Source organism: Crotalus tigris, unplaced genomic scaffold (genome assembly GCF_016545835.1).
Source record: "Crotalus tigris isolate CLP2741 ecotype Arizona unplaced genomic scaffold, ASM1654583v1 scf7180000017836.1595184, whole genome shotgun sequence".
NCBI classification, from domain to species: Eukaryota; Metazoa; Chordata; class Lepidosauria; order Squamata; family Viperidae; genus Crotalus; species Crotalus tigris.
The window spans coordinates 247,485-270,461 of NW_024096663.1; the positions used below are offsets into that span (position 1 = coordinate 247,485).

Consider the following 22,977-nt stretch of genomic DNA (forward strand, 5'->3'; position numbering starts at 1 on the left):
CCATTGTGCCCACAGTAAAAAAATGACAATAAAGATTATCTTATCTATCTTATCTTATTTAATATAAGTGGATAGAAAATTGAAAAATTCAGAACTGCCTTTCCATTTCACATTGTTAGCTTGAGTACAAGAGATTTTAGTAAGAAAATAGCTGTATTTTGCTATTTGTCAACTTAGGAGTGCTTAGTAATTCCTCAGAGGAAGTAAACTCTTGGTTTCTGGTTCCAGATTGTGGCGCCAACAGACATTGGAGAGAGCTTTCTCTCCGCCGTCCAGTTTCCCTTTGTCAAGAGACCCTGGAAAGGGTCGAAAGTCGCCCTGGAGGGGCGACCGCTGCTGAGAAGGACCCTCGTTTGATCGCAGAAGGGCAGCAGCCCTTCGATTTGAAGGAGCTCCTTTGGATTGACAAAGAAAAGATTGGCCATTAACATGGCCGATCACCTAGCCGTACCAGCCAAAAGCCGAAAGCACTACTAAGCACAATAAAGCACCGTGGAAGATCTGGGTGAGACCCTTTTTTATTTTTATTTTACCCTATTTACCTTCCTGTGAAAGCCTCCTGAAACGTCTTCCCTGCTCTTAATACAGCAGTGTTTGCATACCTTGGGAATCTAAGCTTTGGAACAAAAGAAAAAAAAGAGTATCTAATTTTAATAACCAAATAACTGGAAATCTTATTATAGAGATGCAGCATCTTATCTATTTACTAAGTTTGGAAAATATCTTTTTTTCATTTTTTTAACTGGATAAAAGCCTAATTGACATCTGCAAAAAAGATTGTATGGTCTACTAGGGACATTTTGTGGATAAGCCTGGTATAGCAATTGAATTTCTTTGACAGTGTGGCCTGCTGACTCTCTTGATTTGCCCTTCATATTATCTAAGGAAAAGATAACAACTGGAAACAGTTGGGTGATGAAAATAGCTTTTAGAAATTGTGGAGGTGGACATTGGCTGACTCTTACTAAACATAGCTTCCACTAAAAGACTATCTCTAATCACTATGGAAATGGAGGAACCTTATCCACAACTCAATTATAAACTCATACTTGAAAAAATTCTAGAAGCTAATGAATACCAGAGTGAAAGCCAAGGATGTTAACCAGAAACTACTAACGGAACCCCAGACTTCAATTGAACAACTTATAAACCTAAAAACAACAGAAGAGGAACAAGTTAACAGCAAAGAGGATGCTGTACAACAATATTTATAACCTATTGAGAATTTTGAGAATCCAACACTGACTTTAACCAAAATACCTGTAATTTCAACACCAGCAAGAACTGATCAACAAACACAATATATTGGAGAACCTAGACAACTCAGACAAGCAAACAATAATTACAACACTGGACATGACTATTTACTCTAGTCAGATGGAAATGGAACAAGAAGAAAAAGACCAGACTGAACTGATGATTAACATCCCAAATCAAACATGGAGAATTGAATTACTAGGGCAACAACCTAATAACTACAAAGGGGCCAGTTTCTTTGAAAAATTGACATCTGGATGTTCCCCCTTGATTCAAACAACATGTGTAGGAATGAAGGGAGATGCATCAGAGGATTTAAAGGCTCTGGCATGGAAGCCTGCTTGGCACAAAAAGAAAGCCAGAGTTAGATTTTAAAATGGGACTTAAAAATTTTACCTGACGGGTTAAGGAGAGTTTTAGAGGCATTGACTGATATAATATTTAGGATTTAGATTTATAATGGAATGAAAATTAATTGTTAGATTATAATATTGTGGTTATTAAAGGCTAAATTGGAATATGGTAACTGAAACTAAGTAAAATTTTAAAACAGGATTTGGATATGTATAAGCAAAATGTTATTGATAAATGTATTGATTGACTGATTTAGAAATGTATCAATTTGAACACGATATAACAACTAAGGGAAATAGAAAGGAAACCTCAATGTGGGAGATTTTTAGAGATATTGACTGATTTAATATTTAGGATTTAGACATATAATGGAAATGAAAATCAATTCTTAGATTATCGTTTGAAATTGTAACATGAAAATGGGTTTGTGACAATGAAAGATATTTTACTAGTAAATGAGAACCTACTAGGTCGAGAAATAGAATATATCTGTGAAAGAAAGTAAGAATGTAACTTTTGGAATAATATATGTAATCTACATACAATAATTATTTGGTAATGAAATGAGGAAACTAGGGTCATTTGAAGTCTAAATATTATGGTTTTTAAAGGCTAAATTGGAACATGATAATTGGAATTAAGTAAAACTTAAAAACAGGATTTTGATATGTACAAGTAAAATGTTTTTGACAAATGTAATAATAATAATAATAATAAGGTTGTTAGTAGGGCACTGTTGGAAGAAGGAATCTTTGCCTACTTTGCAAGAATGGTTTCTTAAAGTTTCCTACTTAGCGGAAATGGCAAAGATTTCGGCTTTTTTGAAAGATCAATCACAAGAGAAGTACCTTTTGGTATGGAAAAGATGGATAAATTTTATACAATACAAGTATGATATAAAAAAATATTATTTAGCTTTTGAATAATTTATATTTAAAGTTTAAGATTTTTTTTTCTTCTTCTTGTTTCTTTTTTTTCTTTTTCTGTTTTTTAAGTATTGGTGTTAAAGTATTTTATGATTTGTTTAATTATTGTAATCAAATTTGTATATGGTTTATTTGTGTTTAAAATTTTTTCCTTTAAATTTTAATTAAGCCTGTATTCAGCTCTGGGAAGGTTGGGGGAGGGTTGGGGTGGGTTGGGAGGGTTGGGGGAAGGGAACTTTTTTTTTTCTGTAAAATTTTAAAAATTTTCAATAAAAAAATAGTAATAATAATAGTAATAGTAATAGTAGTAATAATAATAATAATAATAATAATAATAATAATAATAATAATAATAAAGTTGGAAGGGACCTTGGAGGTTATCGTGTCCAACCCCCTGCTCAGGCAGGAACCCTACACCATTTCAGACAAATGGCTGTCCAGTCTCTTCTTAAAAACTTCCAGTGTTGGAGCATTCACCAGTTCTGGAGGCAGGTTGTTCCATTGGTTAATTGTTCTAACTGTCAGGAAGTTTCTCCTTAGTTCTAAGTTGCTTCTCTCCTTGATCAGTTTCCATCCGTTGCTTCTCGTCCTGCCTTCAGGTGCCTTGGAGAATAGCTTGACTCCCTCTTCTTTGTGGCAGCCCCTGAGATATTGACACACTGCTATCATGTCCCCCCTCATCTTTCTCTTCGTTAAACTAGACATACCCAATTCCAGCAACCGTTCCTTATATGTTTTAGTCTCCAGTCCCCTAATCATCTTTGTTGCTCTTTTCTGTACTCTTTCTAGAGTCTCAGCATCCTTTTTACATCCTTGGTGACAAAAACTGGATGCAGTACTCCAAGTGTGGCCTTACCAAGGCATTGTAAAGTAGTATTAATACTTCACGTGATCTTGATTCTATCCCTCTGTTAATGCAGCCCAGCACTGTGTTGGCTTTTTTGGCAGCTGCAGCATACTGCTGGCTCATATTTAAGTGATTTTCCACTAGGACTCGAGATCCCTCTCACAGTTACTACTATTGAGCAAGGTACCCCCTATACTATACCTGAACATTTGGTTTTTCTTGCCTAATTGTAGAACCTTGCTTTTTTCACCATTGAATTTCATTTTGTTAGATAGTGCCCAGTGTTCAAGTCTGTCCAGGTCTTCCTGTATCTTAAGCCTGTCTTTTGGAGTGTTGGCTATTCCTGCCAGCTTGGTGTCGTCTGCAAATTTGATGAGTTCCCCATCTATCCCCTCGTCCAAATTGTTGATATAGATGTTGAAAAGCACTGGGCCCAGAACAGAGCCCTGGTGCACCCCACTACACACTTCCCTCCATGTAGAATGATTGATTGAGCTTTACCTAGAAATATATTAATTTGAATATGATATAATAATTAAAGGAAATAGAGAGGGGATTTTAACGATATAACCTGACAGATATATGAATGATTTTGCTATTGGATTATTGATTACCCTATCACCATGCTGCTTCCTAATTACTTGGATGTAAAAACTGAAAAATTTAATAAAACCTGTTTATAAAAGAAGAAGTAAACTCTTTGGAAATCAATTAAGTTGAACTTTTAAAGATATGGAAACATTACAAATATAAATTTTCATATGGAACGTTCTACAAATGTGGCACAAAATCCATTTTTTTGAAAAACAGAAAGTTGGTAATGATCTACTATTACACCCCTGAAAATTGAGACAGAATATCATACCTCTGTGAGTGTGGTCAGGGCCATTCAGAGCTCCTTGAATAGCAGCCTGGGCAGCCGAGTTCTGAGCTTTCAGCATTTCAATGGTTTCCCGTAGTTCTATGAGTTCTGATTCCTTTGGGAACAGGAGGGAAAGGCTCAAAATGTGTCACAGTAATTAGGTTTTATCCTCTGGGGTAAAAACACACAAAACTGAATGAAGGTAAGGTGTACATGAAAAATGCAAGTGAAAGTAAAAAGAAAATTAGGTTTCATGTATGCTTTTCAACTCAGCTAATCAAATATCAAAGTCCTTAGGTTGGAATATATTCATTTTTACAACTGCTGCAAGTAACAAGCTTTAGAAAGGAAATGTAAAATTTGTGAAGACATGCATTTTATTTCACATGTAATGCAGGGATAAAATGTAATATGAAATTATTTAGTAAGTGTAATGTATGGTTGAAACTATATCTGTTTCTTCAATTACTATTTTCAGCTCTCATTTTATATACCGAAACTTAAATCCTTTAAAACATTTATTGCTAGTCAAATCAAGAAAGTGGGTTTTTTTAATGTGCATATTAGGATATTTAAAAAAGCTTATCAAGGTCAATATCAGTATAATAAAATCTTCAAGTAAACCACCTTTGGGGAGTGTTCTAGTGCCATTCAATTAAAACCAAAATTACATTATTTGTTTTAATTTACATCATTTGTGTCATTCATTGAGTCATTTGTCACTGATACCACTATTACTCAGCCCCAGCAATTTTAATATAGGTAGATGTCAGCTCCCAGAATATCCACATCCCTTGTTTTTCATTCATTTTCATATTTAAGGTTTCAAACATTTTATTTTCCGTGTATTCAAAATGAATCTCACTGCAAGATCTACCAAGTAAAGTGTGATAGAACATAAGAAGAAAAATGTTGTATAATTTTTCTTTTTGATAAAGCACACATTCTTACAAAGTTGCTATCACTTTTGATGGAAGTCTCAGCTTTGTTTTTCCTAGTGGGAATTCTTCTAGTTTGATTTTGTTACATGAGGTTTTTTTTAGCACTGAATAACCTCTCAGTTAGGGCAATTTTAAACTACTGAGGTAAAATTTTTAGTTTTATTAAAAGTTTTTTTTCTTTCCTGTTACACTGCTCTCCCTTTTTCTCACACTGTAAATCTTTGGTAATTTTATGTACCATTCTAAATTACACCCCCCACGTCCATCCCACCCCATACACATACAAATGAATGTTAAGGGAAATGTTTTGATTCACTTAATTTTTTATTCATTCTTAAAACAAATTTGTATTCCTACAAATACTTAGAATGGGACTGCTTTTTTCTTCTTTTCAATGACAGAACACAGGCAAAATTATAAAAATATTGTGGCTATAAAAACATCTTGGAAACCAGACAAATTTTTTCGTGAGTTCCTTGGAAAATAGTTTAGAGTACTGCAATGTCAACAAAGCAAGAACTAGTCACCCAATGCGATGCAACATGTACCAAAATTATATCCTAAATTTATATGTCAACTATTATGTTAAATATACTTAACAGTGAAGTCAAGCTATATCTATATGTCCTACCAACTCAAGATAACATTGACTGGAAAACTAAAAACATGAAATATTTTCAACTAATATTTAGTATTCTCATAATGTTGCCAGACTGGAAAAAGTTACTCCTGTTGGTTTACAACCAGCTTTTGTTGTTAAATTTTTCAATACAGTTTAAATCCAGAGTTACAAACATTTTAATTAAAACCTGAAAATGAAAGATTTTATCTTCCCATTTCTTTTTGATACAGCTTGCTAACTGTAATTATGAGTAGTGTGATTCCATAGAGTTTTATTGTGAAGACTTGATAGCACAGGTCATGAAAGATGCACTTGTTTGTTTATTCCTGTACTCCTCTTTCAATACAAACTCTAATATAAGTCAGTGCTTTTGGATTAAGTTAGATTCTCCACATTACAGTATCTGCTGGTTTAAACATACCTTTTGTTCAGCTGTCATTGTTAGGCTTTGCAACCGGCCTGTCATATTCCCTAAGCTTTTTTCAAATGCAGCTACAAGATGGGCCTGTGACAAAGAAGGAAACATTCAAATGTAATCAGGATTTAAAAGCATTCAGTAAAAGAAGCTTGAACATCTCATTATTTTCAACAGGTCTGCTTCTTACGGTAATTTCTTCAATCATACCCTTACTTGCTCAAATGTATATATTCTAAATTTAATTTTACATTTATGTCTCAAATGTATGGAAACATTTCCAGTCTAGACTGCCAGTCTTCATTACCATTTTTTGTTTGTTTGTTTTAACAATACCAAAATTTTTCAATGAAAGATTTAAAGAGGATCTACAGTAAATGATATGGTTTGCTAAGCAAGCTGCATGCAGCTGCATTTTTATGTTGCATTGAGGCTAATATAAACATGGTAAAAATACTGATGGAAATCATAGTGAGTGGGGCAAAATTTCCCCCATTTGCTTTGGCAACATCTTCTTTATATGTGAATTTAAAAAGCTATTGGAACTTTATACAGAATAGTTTCAACAAGGTTCAACTCCCCATTCCTTCAGGTCTCCTAGAGCAGGGGTCCCCAACTGCCCTGGCCATACCCACTACTGGGCCATGGCCTATCCAGAACTGGGCCATGAGAGAGGTGGAGCAGCATGCACACGGCTTGAGTCACGCAAGTGGTGGGTCGGCATGAGCATGCAGCTCAACTTGCAATTGAGCTGTATGCACATGTGCATGCATGCTGGGCTGCCGCTTGCACAAGTTGAACTGTGCGCATGTTTGTGTGTGCCGGTTCACCTCTAATGTGGCCTGGTTCCCTTCTCCCCCCACAGCCAGGCTGCCAAGCTGCAAAGGTTAGAGACCGCTGTCCTAGATAACATCAAGAACAAGACTTCCGGTGGATTTTGCGCGCGCGATGGCGGCTACTTTGTAGCCGTCCTCCTGGGTAAGTGTAAGAACTGCTATGAACAGCAGACATCAGCTGTTCAGCGGTTCAAAATCCCCCTCCCGGGCAAAGGGGGGGGGCAGAGAGTGTCTGAATAGTGGTAGAGCCTCTTTTGCACCCCCCAAGTCCTTTTTTTGGGGGGTGAAAGGAGTGCTCCCACGGAGTTCAGACTTGTCTCCGCTTCCCAGCTGTTTTTGTCCTCAGGGATAAAACGAGCCGCTGCAAACACCTCCGTGCTTAAAGAGAACTGGTGAGCTTTTTTTTAAACGGACAGAGCTGAGTAGAGGATTTAGTTTTTGCTTTCTTTGACTTATTTGGATTTTAAGTTTTTAAGACTTGTTTCTATTTTTACTCTCTCTTTTTATTTCTCCTTCTTTGTTGAAAGGGAAAGTAAAATGGCGATCGGCAAATCTCTCGGTGTTTTTTTTTTTTTTTTTGGAAGTTAGAATGCTGACCGGCAGGCTTTTTGGTGCTTTTTTTTTTTTTCCTTTCCCTTTTCCTTTTTTATTTTTTTATGATTGGAATGGACTGTTAGAATTATTATTTTTGTTTAATCTTTGTGTTTGTTTTTGGTATCTCTAAGTATTTTTTTTTAAAAAAAAATGGAACGGACCTTTTCTATTTAATTATTTTTTTCTTCTCCCCCTTTTTTTTTCTTTCTCTCTTTTCTTTTTTTCTGAACTCCTTTCCTTTTATTGCAATGACCCCTTTTTGAAGGATTTCCCCCCCTCTTTCTTTTTGAATTCATGGAGTTAACTCCTTTTTTTTGCTTAATTTTTGCAATTTTTAAGGAGGAGTAAAGCTTTTTTAATTCCTTTTCTCTTCTTTTTTTCCCCCCTTTTTTCTTTTTATTATAATGACCTTCTTTGGAGGGAGTTATGATTTTTGAAGGAATTTTTATAATTTTTTAAGAAGGACTAAAGGGTTTTTTTTTTAAGATGGCTCCAAAGCGTCCAGGGATTTCTACAGCTTCTAAATTAACAGTCTCACCCTCTTCTGGGGGTCAGCTAACAACTATGAAGGATTTGCAAGACATGATGGGAGATGTCATAATTCAAATTAGGGCAGAAATGAAAAAGATTTTAGAGGAAAACAATAAGATCTTGAGACAAGACTTTGTTTTGGCTTTAAAAGGAGTTGCTTCTGTTCTTGAAAAGATGAACTCCCATGTGGAAGAGGTAGATGAAAAAGTGGAGATAATGGAGGGGAAAATTGAAAGTATGGAAAAAGAGATGGAAAATGAAATTCTTATGCTTCAATATGGACAAATGGAATATGCCTTAAGAATCAGGGGCCTGGAAGAGTCTTTGCAAGGAAATTTGAAAGAGATGGTTGCAAAGGACTTTGCATTGATTTTGAATAAAGAAAAAGAGGGAATACTTAGTGAAATTGAAAAATTATTCAGGGTTAATTCTGTGGTGGCAGCACAGAAGAATCTGCCAAGAGATGTGGTAATTTACTTTGGTAAAAAATCTCTACGCAATGAAATTGTGCAAGCCTATTATAAGAAGAGATTTCAAATTGCTTCACAAGATGTTATAATTTTTAAGGAGATCCCATCTAAAATTTTAAGAAGAAGAAAGGAGTTTGCTTTTCTAGCAAATGAACTTAAAAAGAGAAAAATACTATTCAGATGGGATGTCCCGACTGGAATGGTGGTGAACCACCTGGGGACATGTTATAGACTTAATACTGTTTCTCAAGCAAAAGATTTTTATACCTCGGTCCTGGGGGTATGTGTATCGCCATCTATTAAGTTTAAAGCTTTGGAAGAAAAGAATGTAGAATTACAGCTTGAAGAGCCTATATTTATGAAAATTGGGGAACCCTTGTTTGAGAGGCCCCAACAAGTCCAGGTTGAGGAACAGAAGACAACTTGTGCAGCATACAATTGCAAAGAAAAGCAGCAACAGAAGAAGGTCTCTGAATCTCTGGGAGAAGTTAGACCTACAAAGTCTCTGGAGCAATCTTCAAGGGTGGAATTGCTGCCTGAAATGGAAATTGGGAAATTTCAGCTTGAGGGGCACCAACAAGAGAGGAACGGGCAGAGGATAACTTGTACAACTTATAATTGTGAAGATCAACACAAGGAGGAATTCACTGAGGAAGTTTTACAGGTATCGGTCCCTGAGACTTGTCCAACATATAAATGTAAAGAAAAAGTAACATATAAATGTAAAGAGAAAGACCAACAGAAGAAGGAGGTTGAGGAAGTTTCACAGGTACTGATTCCTGAGCTTGTGGGTCAACCAGGACTTACAAACTCTTTGGAGCGATCTTCAAGGGCAGAATTCCACGCATTTTTTTCGATGCTTGCGGGCAAGAGAAACCGATATGGATTGTGCTTATAGTAGATGTAACTGGCTATTAGACAGAAGATTATGGATATTGAATGAAAATTTTAGATAAGAAGTTTGTGTTTATAGTGGGTGCAACTGGTTATCGGACAGAAAATTATGGACATTGAATGAGAACTTTAGACAAGAAGTTTACTATTGAGATTGTGGGAGAAGTAAAACTTACATCGTTTTTGGAAAATGTCTTATGTAATGTCTAAATATGTGTTTTGGGATAATAATATATTTCAGCTTTAAGTTTTAAACCTTTAATGATAATATTGTTTAAACCTGTGTTTTGAAGGGATTATAATTTGTTTATTTCAGTGAGGGGATTCTAATAAATTTGTGTTTTGAAGGGAGTATAATTTGTTTAAGTTCCAAGTAAAGCTTAAATTTGGTTTTTAAATATTATTATTAATATTTCTAAGAGAAAATAATTTGTTTAATTAAATGTCTAGATTTGTTTAGGAAAGAAAGTAATGCTTAAATCTGTGTTTTTGGAGGAAGTTTATATAGAATGATGATTGTATTTAGATTTGTTTAGGATTCAAAAGTGTTTCAAGTTTTTAAATATTATTAATATCTTTAAGAGAAAATAATTTGTTTAACTAAATGTGTCTAGATTTGTTTAGGATTTTTAAGTTTTTTTTTGGATAGGTGAGAAGATTATGAAGATTGAAGGAAATATGTATTTACTTTAAGTTTTCTAAGAGTATTTAGTTTTGATGGTATAACAAAGGTTTATATATTTATTTTTTTGTATTAGGATAAAGAAAGAGGGAGAAATTAGATTTTACATTATAGGTATAGATATTCAAAGAAAGTAATGTTTAAATTTGCGTTTTTGGAGGGAGTTTATATAGAATGATGATTGTATTTAAATTTGTTTAGGTTTTAAAAGTGTTTTAAGTTTTTTTCTCAATTAAGCCTGTACTCAGCTCTGGGAAGTCCAGGGGAGGGTTTGGGAGGTTGGGTAGGAGGGGGGTGAGGTAGGGTTGGGGGGGGTATGGGAAGGGGATTTGTTTTTGTAAAATTTAAAAATTTTCAATAAAAAAAAAAAAAAAAAAAAAAGAACAACAAATAAAGCAGGCTTCTGGTTCCGGATTGCAGCATGTGCAGTCGTTCAGAGAGACTCCTCTCTTCGCTGGCTGCTTTCCTTCTGCTGGTAGACCCTTAATCGGGTCGAAAAGTTGCCCTGGAAGGGCAACTACTGTTGAGGAGGTTCTCGGCAGCTCCTTCCGCAGTCTGAGATTGCTCCTTAGGGCTGACAGAGAAAAGATCGGCCAGTAAAATGGCTGATCAGTTTGCTGCAGTAACCAAAAGTCAGAAGAACACCTAAGAGTAAAGAACCACCGTGGTTGATCCGTGTGAGACCTTTTCTTTCCTCTCTTAGCCCTTTTTTTCCCTGTAAAAAGCATTTTTGGAATTATTTCCCTTCTTTGAGAGAGCAGCGTTTGTCAGTGTAGGAAGAGAAGCTTTGAAAAAAGAAAGAAAATTAATTTCATTGACTATTTTTTATTTCTATTTACTTTGGGGTCTTGAAAAAATTCTTATTGTTGAATTTCATTACTGGATTTAGTTTATATGTGAAGAATACTATTTTTCCCTGATTTTCTTAACCTTATTTTTGGTGTCTGGAAGAGATTTTATAATCTACTAATGACACCTTGTAGAGAAATTTAAAACTGCAACTGTTTCTTTTTCTCGTTTGATGCTGAGGTTGGTTTTGACCTTCAGATCATCATAAAAGGGAAAAGGCAAAGAAGTTCAATAGCTGTTAAATCTGTGAGGGTAGACACTGGCTAACTGTTATTAAATATAGCCTCCACTAAAAGATAACAGGATTGTCTCTAGTTACTATTGAAATGGAGAAACCTTATTTACAACTCAACTGCAAACTTATATTGGAAAAAAATCTATGAAGCCACTGAGCAAGTATGCATTAAAATAAAAGAGATTACTACAGAAATAAAAAACAGAAGCTCTGCTTTGAATTTACAAACCGACTTCCAGACTTCATTTGACTATCCTACAGACCAAGAAACAACAGAAGAGGAATCAATCAATACCAAAGAAGATTCTATGCCATTCTATATACAACCTATTGAGACTCCTGATGATCAAAAAGTGACTTTAACTAAACCATATATAATTTCAAAAGTAACAGGAATGGACGTGCAAATATAATTTATTGAGAACTATGACAATTTTGATAACCAACTACCAAAATTGGACATAATTGAGTGTCTTACTCAGCAGAATCAAATGTCGAGAGTTGAATTTTTAAAGCAACAAGGGATCAATTACAAAGGAGTCAGGGTTCCTAAAACAGAGGATGGGATGTTTTTTTTTTACTCAAATGATATCACAAGGAATAAAGAGAGATTTATTTGTTGATATAGAGGCTCTGTTATGGAAACCTGCTTGGCACAAAAAGAAAGCTAGAATAAGACTTAAGAGTGTGACCTAAAATTGTATGTAATGGGTTAAAAAGGCTTTTTAGACACGGATTGACTTAAGGTTTAAGATTTAGAATTATAAGTGGGAGGAAAATTTTGGGTTAGTGGAATATATATCTGAGATACAGACTGTATTTTTTGAATTAATGTGTCTACTTTATGTACAGTATGATAATTATTTTGTATTGGATGGAGAATAAGAAAACAGATTGTGTTAATAGAAGATATGGTATTAGTAAATGAGGAGATATTAGAACAAGAATAGAATATGTTTAGGAAATATAAGAATGTAATTGTGGGAATAATATGCTTTTTTTCTCTTTCTTTTTAGATATTATAATTCTTATGTTAGAAATAGAGGGAAATTATGGATACCTGAAATTTAAATAAGAAGTTTAAATGGCTAATTGAAATATGGTAATTGGAATTTTGTAAAGCTTAAACACAGGATTGGGATTTTTACAATTAATGGCTTTTCATAAATTTTATTGATTGATTGATTTGTACTAGAAATGTATTAATCTGAATATGTTACATGATTTGTGGGAACTAGAGAGGGAATTTTTAATGAGTTAATTTGAATTATACATAAATGTGTTGGTTTTTGGATAATTGACTACCCCATCACCACGCTGTTTCCTAAGCACTTTGTTGTAAAAACTGAAAAACTTAATAAAACTTGTATTAAAAAAAGAAAAAGCAGAATACAATAGTCTATGAAAATATATACTGGAAAAATGGTGAAATCTTCACTGTCCCTACAGTTGCATATTTAATATTTTGGCAGCCATAATAGCAGAAACAGGGCACCTGGTTTGTACTAGGAGCAGACATGGAAAGATGTAGGATCTATAAGATATTAAATCTTTCTATTTCCCTGGCAAATTACAAAGATCAATACTGGTGCATGAGAACCACAAATATTTTGCATCCAGCTGCCAGTTTCTCAATGACCAAAGTTATGAAGAAACTTGAAGTTTTGTTTCTCAGGAATTCTCCATTCTCAGTACTCGTAGGAATGTTTGGTCCAGGTTCAAAATCATTAAAACTACAGGTAGTCCTCAACTTACAACAATTCATTTAGTGACCATTCAAAGTTACAACTGCACCGAAAAAAGTTACTTATGACCATTTTTCACACTTATGATCATTGCAGCAACCCCATGGTCATGTGATTTACATTCAGATGCTTGACAACTGACTCATATTTATGACAGTAGCAATGTCCTGGGGTCATGTGATTACCTTTTGCAATCTTTTGTCAAGCAAAGTGAATGGGGACACCAGATTCACTTAACAACTGTGTTACTAATTTAACAACTGCAGTGATTCACTCAACAAATGTGGCAAGAAAAGTTGTAAAATGGGGCAAAACTCACTTAACAAATTTCTCACTTAGTAACATAAATTTGGGGCTCAATTATGGCCATAGGTTGAGGACTACTTGTATCAAAAGAACCAGACTTCTTAGAATAAGGTCAAGAGTGTTTGGGGAAAATTCAAAGCAAAAAAATACAGTTTGAATATAAGAATGAACATGACTTATTTTCTGATAAATAAAAGGTCCTTGCAGTGTGTGTTTCACTATTATGAACACAGACACCATTTCTATTAAAAAAAAAAATAAAGTTGCATTGTCATATAGTCACTCTTAATCTTCACTACTATCAGCCTTCTATCTTCATAACTATATTTCTGAAACATGCATTCCACAACCAGTGAGTGATGAATCAGTCCATCCAGGCAGAGTGTCCAGTTTATCTATTGCCTTCTCTGTTTTGCATGACGAAACACCTCAGTCTTTCTCCATTGGATAAAGCATAAGCCAGAGGTTTAGCAAAGTGAAGGAGGATAGATTCACATAAACATTTCCCCCTGTAAATGTATCTTTTTTGTAATTATATACAATTAGACTAAAATCTGCAGGCCTTTAGAGAAGACCTATCTCTTGCCCCAGGCCTTTAAGTCAGGTTGAGTAGAATCCAAGTTTGAGTGATTTGCAGTACAAAATGTTGTACTGCCCAGAGTCATATTGTTTGAGTAGGCACCATTATTAAATTAATAAGGATGATTTCCAATATTGTCCACCTACATGGATTATAAGGAAAGGACTTTCCTTACTTCAATCCTCTTTTTTTTACTACATACATAGTATGTTGTATGTAGGCCTAAAAAAACTTTAGAGTCGTCTACAGTAGCCCCATGACAAGATAGGTGGCAAATAAATTTAACAAATAAATACAATTTCCCATCTCAACTCTATAAATTGAGACCATATTGAAGCTTCCTTTTCCAGTATTCCCCTTCTTTCTCCTGCAAGTCCTGCTACGCTGTCTCAATGTGGCATGGGGCATCCTGGGAAGAATGGATGAAGATTGTTGGGAGTGTATGTCAAGAGTAGATATTCCCAGAAGAGTCACCCAAGGTGTGAAAGCCAGCCGCCCAATTAAAGCAATAGGCATCTTCATTGGACATCAGCAATAAAGGAAGATGATCCCTTTAAATGGCAAAGGCATCAATTCATATTGCGTAGGGGAAGACAGTGGTAAACCACAGCTGTATTTTTACCAAGAAAATAATATGGAAAAAAATCTGTCTATGTACTTACTAAGACCTGATGGCACATAATAAATTTTCAGCCTCTTCATGACTTCCTGTGCTTAATAATTGTATTTGTTTATAAATTCAAATATTATAAAAATATTTTAAATAAAAGTAACCAGTAATCATTTGCTCCCAGAGGTTTTCACTGATTTGGAAACTACAAAGTAATTTTTTTACATGGAGTTCTGTTTGTTAGAAAAAGAGTAGAAAAGCTTTAACTTGTTTTTATGCATTCTTGGATGTTAAAGTTTTAATGCTGCCTTCCTTTTTTTTTTTTTGTTGATGCTGCTGTTTTGTGCATCTGGTACTCAAATAAACTTTCATGGTTCATAAGCAGAATTTATTAGTACACTCATGTTGGAAGAACTCTCTTGACATTTGTTTATGATGTAACACATAACTCATTTAAAACTCATAATATCATCCCTAGTCCTTTTTCTTTCCGTACGAGGCAGTGACAGCAATCTTTCTTACAGATTTACTGTAGATATATATGCAGAATAAAAATATATCAAAATTATTATGATAATAAATAACTTACATTTGCTGATAGTTGTGATGTTAGGGTGGCCACTTTTTCCTGAGATGCAACCAGTTCCCGTCGTAATTTATGAATTTGCTAGAAAGCAAATACAAAGTGTTCTAAAATATGATATTTTATTCACTTGCTTTGACTAAAGACCATTTAATAATCTAGAACACAAAATATAACTGTGTTTTTTGCTCTGAGTTGTGTATTTGAGTGATATATAAATATTGCATTAAAGAATACATGGACTACATTGGCTGAAAGACTTCTTTAATCCAGTATCATAGATAATCAAATATAGACAATTATAGTAGACAATCAAATGCTTCCTGGAATAGACAGCCATCTTCCTTCCACCTTGGAAATGATATGAGCAGTAGTATTTTCCCATTCTTAACCACAATAACTGATATTCATACTTATGCTGGATATTATGGTGGAAGAATACTATCTTGCATTCTGTTATGCTATCATGATTGCATTCTATCCATAGCAATCATGACTAAACTGTATTTTGTGACAGTCTATGAGTCCCAAAATTGTTTAACTTCTTTTAAAGCTATCTAACCTGTTGCCCAGTCCACATTTGTGCAAATGAATTTCATTGTTTGGATATTCATAAAATGAACAATATGTAGGTCACTGTTTAATACACAAATACATAAACATACATTTTAAGGACCCAGAAGTATTTTTTTCAGAAGTTACTAAATGCTGATTATACCCCGAAACAAAATGTTAGCATTTATCTTGTGAAAAACAGGTTTAATGATTTATATACTTGGTGAAATAACCCAAAATAATTCACTCAAAAACTGCAGTTATTCTTAAACAAACCTACAATATTAGATTAAGAAAAATGTACTCTACAATGTAGTTTATCATTTTAAAATAAATTCAATACAGTGGTGATTGGTCTGGGCAGGTAACAAGATAATTAAAAAATTGCTGTCATTCATATCCTTATTGATAATCATACATGATGCAGCACTATATTTATTACTGTACTTATCCAGTAAATAAACAGATAAATGCAGCATCAAAATAGAGTACAATGTTGTAAACATTATTCAAAATAAAACACCAGTATATATTTGAAATTGAGGTGCTTAGGCTAAGACATCCAAGAAAAAGCTGTGGTAAATATTGAGATCTTTATAAACATATAATAAGGAAATATCACAGAGAAGATTACTCTATAATCAGAATGACACTATTAAAAAGACCTTGTCTACAGACACTGGCCTCAGGTGCTGGAGCACTTGAAACATTGTCTTGGAAGGACAAGTCAAAGCTGGTTGATAAGTATAAGAAAAAATGCCCCAAACACAACTATTTTAATTTAGTGAACATTATATAGTAAGTATATTTATATTTACCTCTGAATGTGCCTTTTCTTCAGCCTAGAGGGATGATAAAGTAGTTATTTATGAACAGTTTAAAATATTTTCTAAATTATTTATGAAAAGTTTACATTAGCAAAGCTTTAATGCTGTATGATTCCTTTTCTGCCACATTCTCTTTTACTATTTTCACTCTTCAAGTGAAACACATGTCTGGAATCTACATGATTATCTACAAAAGAAAAGAAAAATATCAAAACAATATGTTTTGGCTTAACTAAAAATTAATTTCCAGTTGTAATTGTAGATAAGAATTAGAATGAGAATATAAATTATAAATACTCCTGAGTTTTTTAATAACTTGGAATATTATCAAAGTTTTGGGTTATTGGTTGCAATTCAATAAATATTCACTAGGACAGGGCTTTTCAACCAGTGGTATGGGTACCACCTGTGGTACATTGGTACCTGGCAGGTGGTACGTGACCATCTTAGAAAAGTGGTAGCAGGGGAGGAGAATGAGCTGAACCAGTGGCAGCACCACACAAGCCTAAGCGAGAGATGGCTGGAGCTGCAGGGCTGTCGGGGCTCAGCGGAAACACCAGGATCAGCGCTTCTTCGGGACTGTCAGGGCTCAGTGGAAGTACCAGGATCAACGCCAGGCTCCAGCTTGAGCTCAGCACTGATCCTGGTGCTTCTGCTGAACCCAGAAGAAGCACCAGGATCAGTGCTGAGCTCAAGCTGGAGCGCCGATCAGCTGGAATGTTGCAGCATCTCTAGGGTCTTGTGATTTACATTTAGATGCTTGGCAACTGATTCATTTTTATGATGGTCACAGTGTCCCAGGGTCATGTGAAGTGACCAAAACCTGCTGCAACCACCCAGCAGATGGGGGGAATAAAAACCAAACACCCCCCACCCCACCCCCACTGCCAATCCTCAACAGAAATGCTCACAACAATGAAAACCTCAGACAGGAGGAAGAGTGCCACAGGCAGGTGTCTTGCTCGGCTGTGGCTTGGGGGGCACTTTTTTCAGTGCTACTGTAACTTCGAACAGTCACTAAGCGAACTGTTGTAAGTCAAGGACTACCTGTACTTTATCACTTTTTTCCTTTTTTTTTTTTTAGTCATCAAGTTTTTGACACCTTGCTAGGCGACTGGTGGTACTCAGATATTGCCATATCCTAAAAGTGCTATAATGGGTGAAAAGGTTGAAAAGCCCTGCACTAGGAAACAAGTCTAAATAAATGTAATATACTTATTCTGAATAGAGGTTCAAAAATAGTGTAATATGCTATATAACAAACATTACAATATTATTTTTAAAGCTATAGTTAGGGCAGCTGAAGTGGTGTCCCCAGCTTTAGTCAATATTTACACAGAATCACAAGAGAGATGTGCAAAACCATTTAACCTCAAAAGCCATTTTGAGTATGCTTCTATAAAACAAAATACATAAATTCTGAAAATATTATATCTATTAGAAAACAAAACAGTGTGAAGCATGAAATAAAATAGTGCCGTTTCAAGCGTTGCCGTGTTCCATCTGTTTTGAGTTTTGCAATTGGACCATTGAAAGATTAGGGGGAAAAATCCTCCTCTACCTCTTATATTGATAGTCTGTACTTTGAAACATATCTATGGTTATAACGGCATAGAATTAAGATACTTTAAACACATATAATGAAATAAGTAGATTGAATAATATGGTTTTACAATTAAAAAAGATGTTGAGACTCTAGAAAGAGTGCAGAGAAGAACAACAAATTAGGGAACTGAAGGCTAAAATATATGAAGAACAGTTGCTGGAATTGGGTATGTCTAGTTTAAGAAAAAGAAGGGTTAATAATAGTAATAGTAGTAAAGTTGGAAGGGACCTTGGAGATCATCTAGTTCAACCCCCTGCTCAGGCAGGAAACCCTACACCATTTCGGACAAATGGCTGTCCAGTCTCTTCTTAAAAACTTCCAGTGTTGGAGCATTTACTGCTTCTGGAGGCAGGCTGTTCCACTGATTAATTGTTCTCACTGTCAGGAAGTTTCTCCTTAGTTCTAGGTTGCTTCTCTCCTTGATTAGTTTCCACCCATTGCTTCTTGTCCTGCCTTCAGGTGCTTTGGAAAATAGCTTAATTCCCTCTTCTTTATGGCAGCCCCTGAGATATTGGAATACTGCTATCATGTCCCCCCTTGTCCTTCTCTTCGTTAAACTAGACATACCCAATTCTAGCAACCGTTCCTTATATGTTTTAGCCTCCAGTCCCCTAATCATCTTTGTTGCTCTTCTCTGCCCTCTTTCTAGAGTCTCAACATCTTTTTTACATCGTGGTGACCAAAACTGGATGCAGTATTCCAAGTGTGGCCTTACCAAGGCATTGAAGAGTGGTATTAATACTTCACGTGATCTTGATTCTATCCCTCTGTTAATGCAGCCTAGCACTGTGTTGGCCTTTTTGGCAGCTGCAGCACACTGCTGGCTCATATTTAAGTGATTGTCTACTAGGACTCCGAGGTCCCTCTCACAGTTACTACTATTGAGCATGGTGCCACCTATGCTGTACTTGTGTATTTGGTTTTTCTTGCCTAAATGTAGAACCTTGCTTTTTTCACCATTGAATTTCATTTTGTTAGTTAGTGCCCAGTGTTCAAGTCTGTCCAGATCCTTCTGTATCTTAAGCCTGTCTTCTGGAGTGTTGGCTATTCCTGCCAGCTTGGTGTCATCTGCAAATTTGATGAGTTCCCCATCTATCCCTTCATCCAAATCGTTGATGAAGATGTTGAAGAGTACTGGGCCCAGAACAGAGCCCTGGGGCACCCCACTACACACTTCTCTCCATATAGATGCAGTTCCATTGAGGACCACTCGCTGAGTATGGCCGGTCAGCCAGCTACGGATCCATCTGGTGGTGATTCTGTCTACCCCACATTTTTCTATCTTATCAAGTAGTAGGTTGTGATCTACTTTATCAAATACCTTACTGAAGTCCAAGTAAATTATGTCCACATAATTAGGGGTGACATGGTAGCAGTGCTTCAATATCTAAGGGATTGCCACAAAGAAGAGGGAGTGAACCTATTTTCCAAATCACCTGGAGGCAGGACAAGAAGCAATGGATGGAAACTAATCGAGGAGAGAAGCAACTTAGAACTAAGGAGAAATTTCCTGACAGTTAGAACAATTAATCAATGGAACAACTTGCCTCCAGAAGTTGTGAATGCTCCAACATTGGAAGTTTTTAAGAAGAGATTGGACAACCATTTGTCTGAAATGGTATAGGGTTTCCTGCCTGAAAAGGGAGTTGAACTAGAAGACCTCCAAGGTCTCTTCCAACTCTGTTATTCTGTATATCATAGAATAAATATTTTTTTCTAGGATTAAATTTAAAGCTTTTGTATGATATTTACATTTGAGCACTACTTCTACATTAGGAACTGCTCAATTGAATGAACTTTACCCCCATCATCAAGGTATTGCTGATCAACTATTATGTCCTTAAAGAATAAATCCTGCTGAAGATTTTAAAACTAAGAGAATACCATGCCCTTAATAAAGAGTACTTCAAATTCCATTATCACAACTAGATCCTCAAATGATTATGAAAAAGCCTTGTCAAGTAGCTGAAAATTGAGATAGGAGAGGGTCAAGTTATTGAAATCTTGAAACAGCTGTTCTTGACAGAGTATTCTGATGTGATGATATATAAGTCTATTATTACATTTACTTATTATTTGATTAGACAGGCTGTATGCTGCCTACTTTCTTAATGGTGTCAACTAATGCTATTATTAATTATATGATGTAAGTATAGATAGTGAGCTTCTGAACTTTTCAATTTATCCAAGTTATTGTGAAAGAACTTCTCATACTGTCCAAGGTAAACAGCTTGGTAATATATTGGATACTGCCAAACCAAAGAAGAGATGGCAACTATATTCTCAACTAAAAGAGAATACCTTCTAGACCCCTATGTAAAAGGAGCAAGAAAAAAGTGAAAAACAAACCATCAAAAACAAAACTTACAGATTGATTATTCTAAATAGAACATGTATTTTGTAGAATTCTTTTGTAATGGTCTTCACACATTTTTTCATATTAGTTTTAAGAAGTTCATGAATTCTTGTGAGCTTGCTTCATTAATTTCAACCTAGTCTGCTGAGATAATCATTTCGATAGAAATTACAGTTGGGGAATTTTTTTCTTCAAGTTTGTATTTCCTTTTTATTTATTTATTTTTATGAGGGTGCAGGGTCTATGATAATTGGTTTGATAATTTCAAAACGTTTATAACATTTTAGAATTTTTTTCACTATATAATAGCTTGTGTTAATGCAGGGGTCCCCAACCCCCAGGCCACAGCCTACTACCAGGCTGTGGCCTATTCACAACTGGGCCATGGGCCAGTGCACATGTGCACGCATGCAGCCCAACTCACATGAGCAATGGACCGGTGCACATGCACATGCGCACACAGCTCAACTTGCAGTGCAGGCCTGCTGTTCTCATGAATTAATATCCTTACTGATAATCATACATGATGCAGAAATATATTTATTACTGAAATTGAGGTGCTTAGGCTAAGATACCCAAGAAAAAGATGTAGAAACCATGTCTTAGGAAAACATCTCAAAGCTGGGTTGGTAAATATAAGAAAAAATGTGTGCTCGCATTAAAAGAATTTATAATGAGTTAATAGAATTGGATTCGGAAACAGAGTTAGTAAAAGATTGTATGATCAAATGGGCTCAGAATATTCAAGAACCGATCGTATTAGATGTATGGGAATTAATTTGGATCAGAAATGTTAAGTTTACGCAGACCCAAAGCTTGAGGGAAAATTTTTATAAAATGTTTTATAGATGGCATCTAGATCCTAAAAAGTTGTCTTGTATGTACCCAAACCTGCAACCTAAATGTTGGAGATGTGGTAGTCTTGATGCAACTTATTTTCATGTCTGGTGGTCTTGTAAAAATGTTAAAGCCTTTTGGATTATTATTTATTTTGGGTATTTTTGTGGATTTTGATGTTAATGAATCTATTTTAATGTTGAATTTAATAACAGCAGCAAGATTATTGGTGGGTCAATATTGGAAAAAAGACTCTCTGCCTTCTTTAGAAGAATGGGTATTTAAGGTTTCCAATCTTGCAGAAATGGCTAAGATTTCTGCTTATTTAAAGGACCATTTGCAAGAGAGATATGTTATTGTTTGGAGAAGATGGATAGAATATGTTCAGAAGAAATATGGAACTACAAAGTTTCATTTATTTTATGAGTAATAGATTTGTGTATAAAATTATGATGTTAAGGTTTGAAGAGAGTTAAGGGTTAATATGATTTTGGTTATTGTATAATTAGTAAATTTAAGTAGGTTATGTTAAATATATTTGTATAACCCTGTACTTAGCTCTGGGAAGTTGGGGGGGAGGGGGGTGGGGGGAGGGGGATGGGGGTAGGATAGTTTGGAGGTTAAATAGGTCAGATAAGTAGAATGAGTTTTATTGTATATATTATGCATGTTTCAATTTGGAGAGAGGAATTGCCCGGGCATTTCCCCAGGACAGCATCCAAAGTGGGAGAGTAAGAAGGGTAGAAGCAAGTAGAATGGTTGAGGAGAAGTTGGAGGAGAGGAGGAGGGTAAAGAATAAGAGCGAGGTAGAGGAAAGTGAGAGAAGAAGATAGAGGGTGGATGCTATTTGGGGGGAGATGGGTGGGCAATTCCGGAAGTGGTGTGTATAAATTTATTTTATTCTTTATCTGAAATTTTTATGATGATATTGAATGTAATGAAAAATTGAAAATAAAAAAAAATTGCAATAAAAAAAAGAAAAGAAAAAATACCACAGAACCACAACTATTTTAATTTACTGACTGGGAAAAGACAATAAAAATAAAACTGTAGCAGAACGTGCAGATTCAGCCATAGTTTCATTCCATACAGCATTAACCTTGTTAACTCTCAAGCTTCCTCCTTCCATTATATATTCAAGATGGACAGTATTTAATATTTATTTCTCATGTATATGTAGGGTTGTGGGTGTATACTTATGTTGTATATAGTATGTTTAGGTGTGTGTCATGTATGTGTTTCACTTTGAAAGCAGGCAAGTAAATTTCATTTTTGATATGTGCTGTTGTGCTCACAGTAAAAAAAAATGACAATAAAGGTTACCTTATCTTATCTTATTTAGAAAATGTAATTTCATCCATATTGATGTCAAAAATCATGAAAAAAAGGACTTACATGGTATATATTTCTAACAAGTTTGTGACCTCAAGGAGTCAGTAACTATATTTTTCAAAAATTGGGCATCCAAAGTACCACATAAGTGACTTTAATATGCAAGGAAGGCTTTGATGAACAAAAGTATTTCTCTAGTGACTGGATCCCAGTTTACATTAAAAATATACATTCACATTGGGTGTAACCAAGTAATTAATCTACGGTAGGTAGCAGATTTTTAATTTTGAAATACTCAGGTTTTAAAGAATGAAGTGTACAATGA

The 22,977-nt window shown here is 35.0% G+C and overlaps 1 protein-coding gene across 8 annotated transcripts in view; it reads right to left on the reverse strand.

The window, feature by feature from the left end:
* NAV3 (neuron navigator 3) overlaps window positions 1–22,977 on the reverse strand; it is a 688,216-nt gene that overhangs the window by 26,780 nt on the left and 638,459 nt on the right. For all 8 annotated transcript variants that reach the window (XM_039343281.1, XM_039343283.1, XM_039343282.1 and 5 more), the window contains 4 exons: window positions 16,513–16,536; window positions 15,146–15,223; window positions 6,231–6,314; window positions 4,250–4,361 (listed from right to left, as the gene is read on the reverse strand). In XM_039343281.1, coding sequence (XP_039199215.1) covers window positions 4,250–4,361; window positions 6,231–6,314; window positions 15,146–15,223; window positions 16,513–16,536 — 298 coding nt within the window. The remainder of the gene's footprint in view (window positions 1–4,249; window positions 4,362–6,230; window positions 6,315–15,145; window positions 15,224–16,512; window positions 16,537–22,977) is intronic.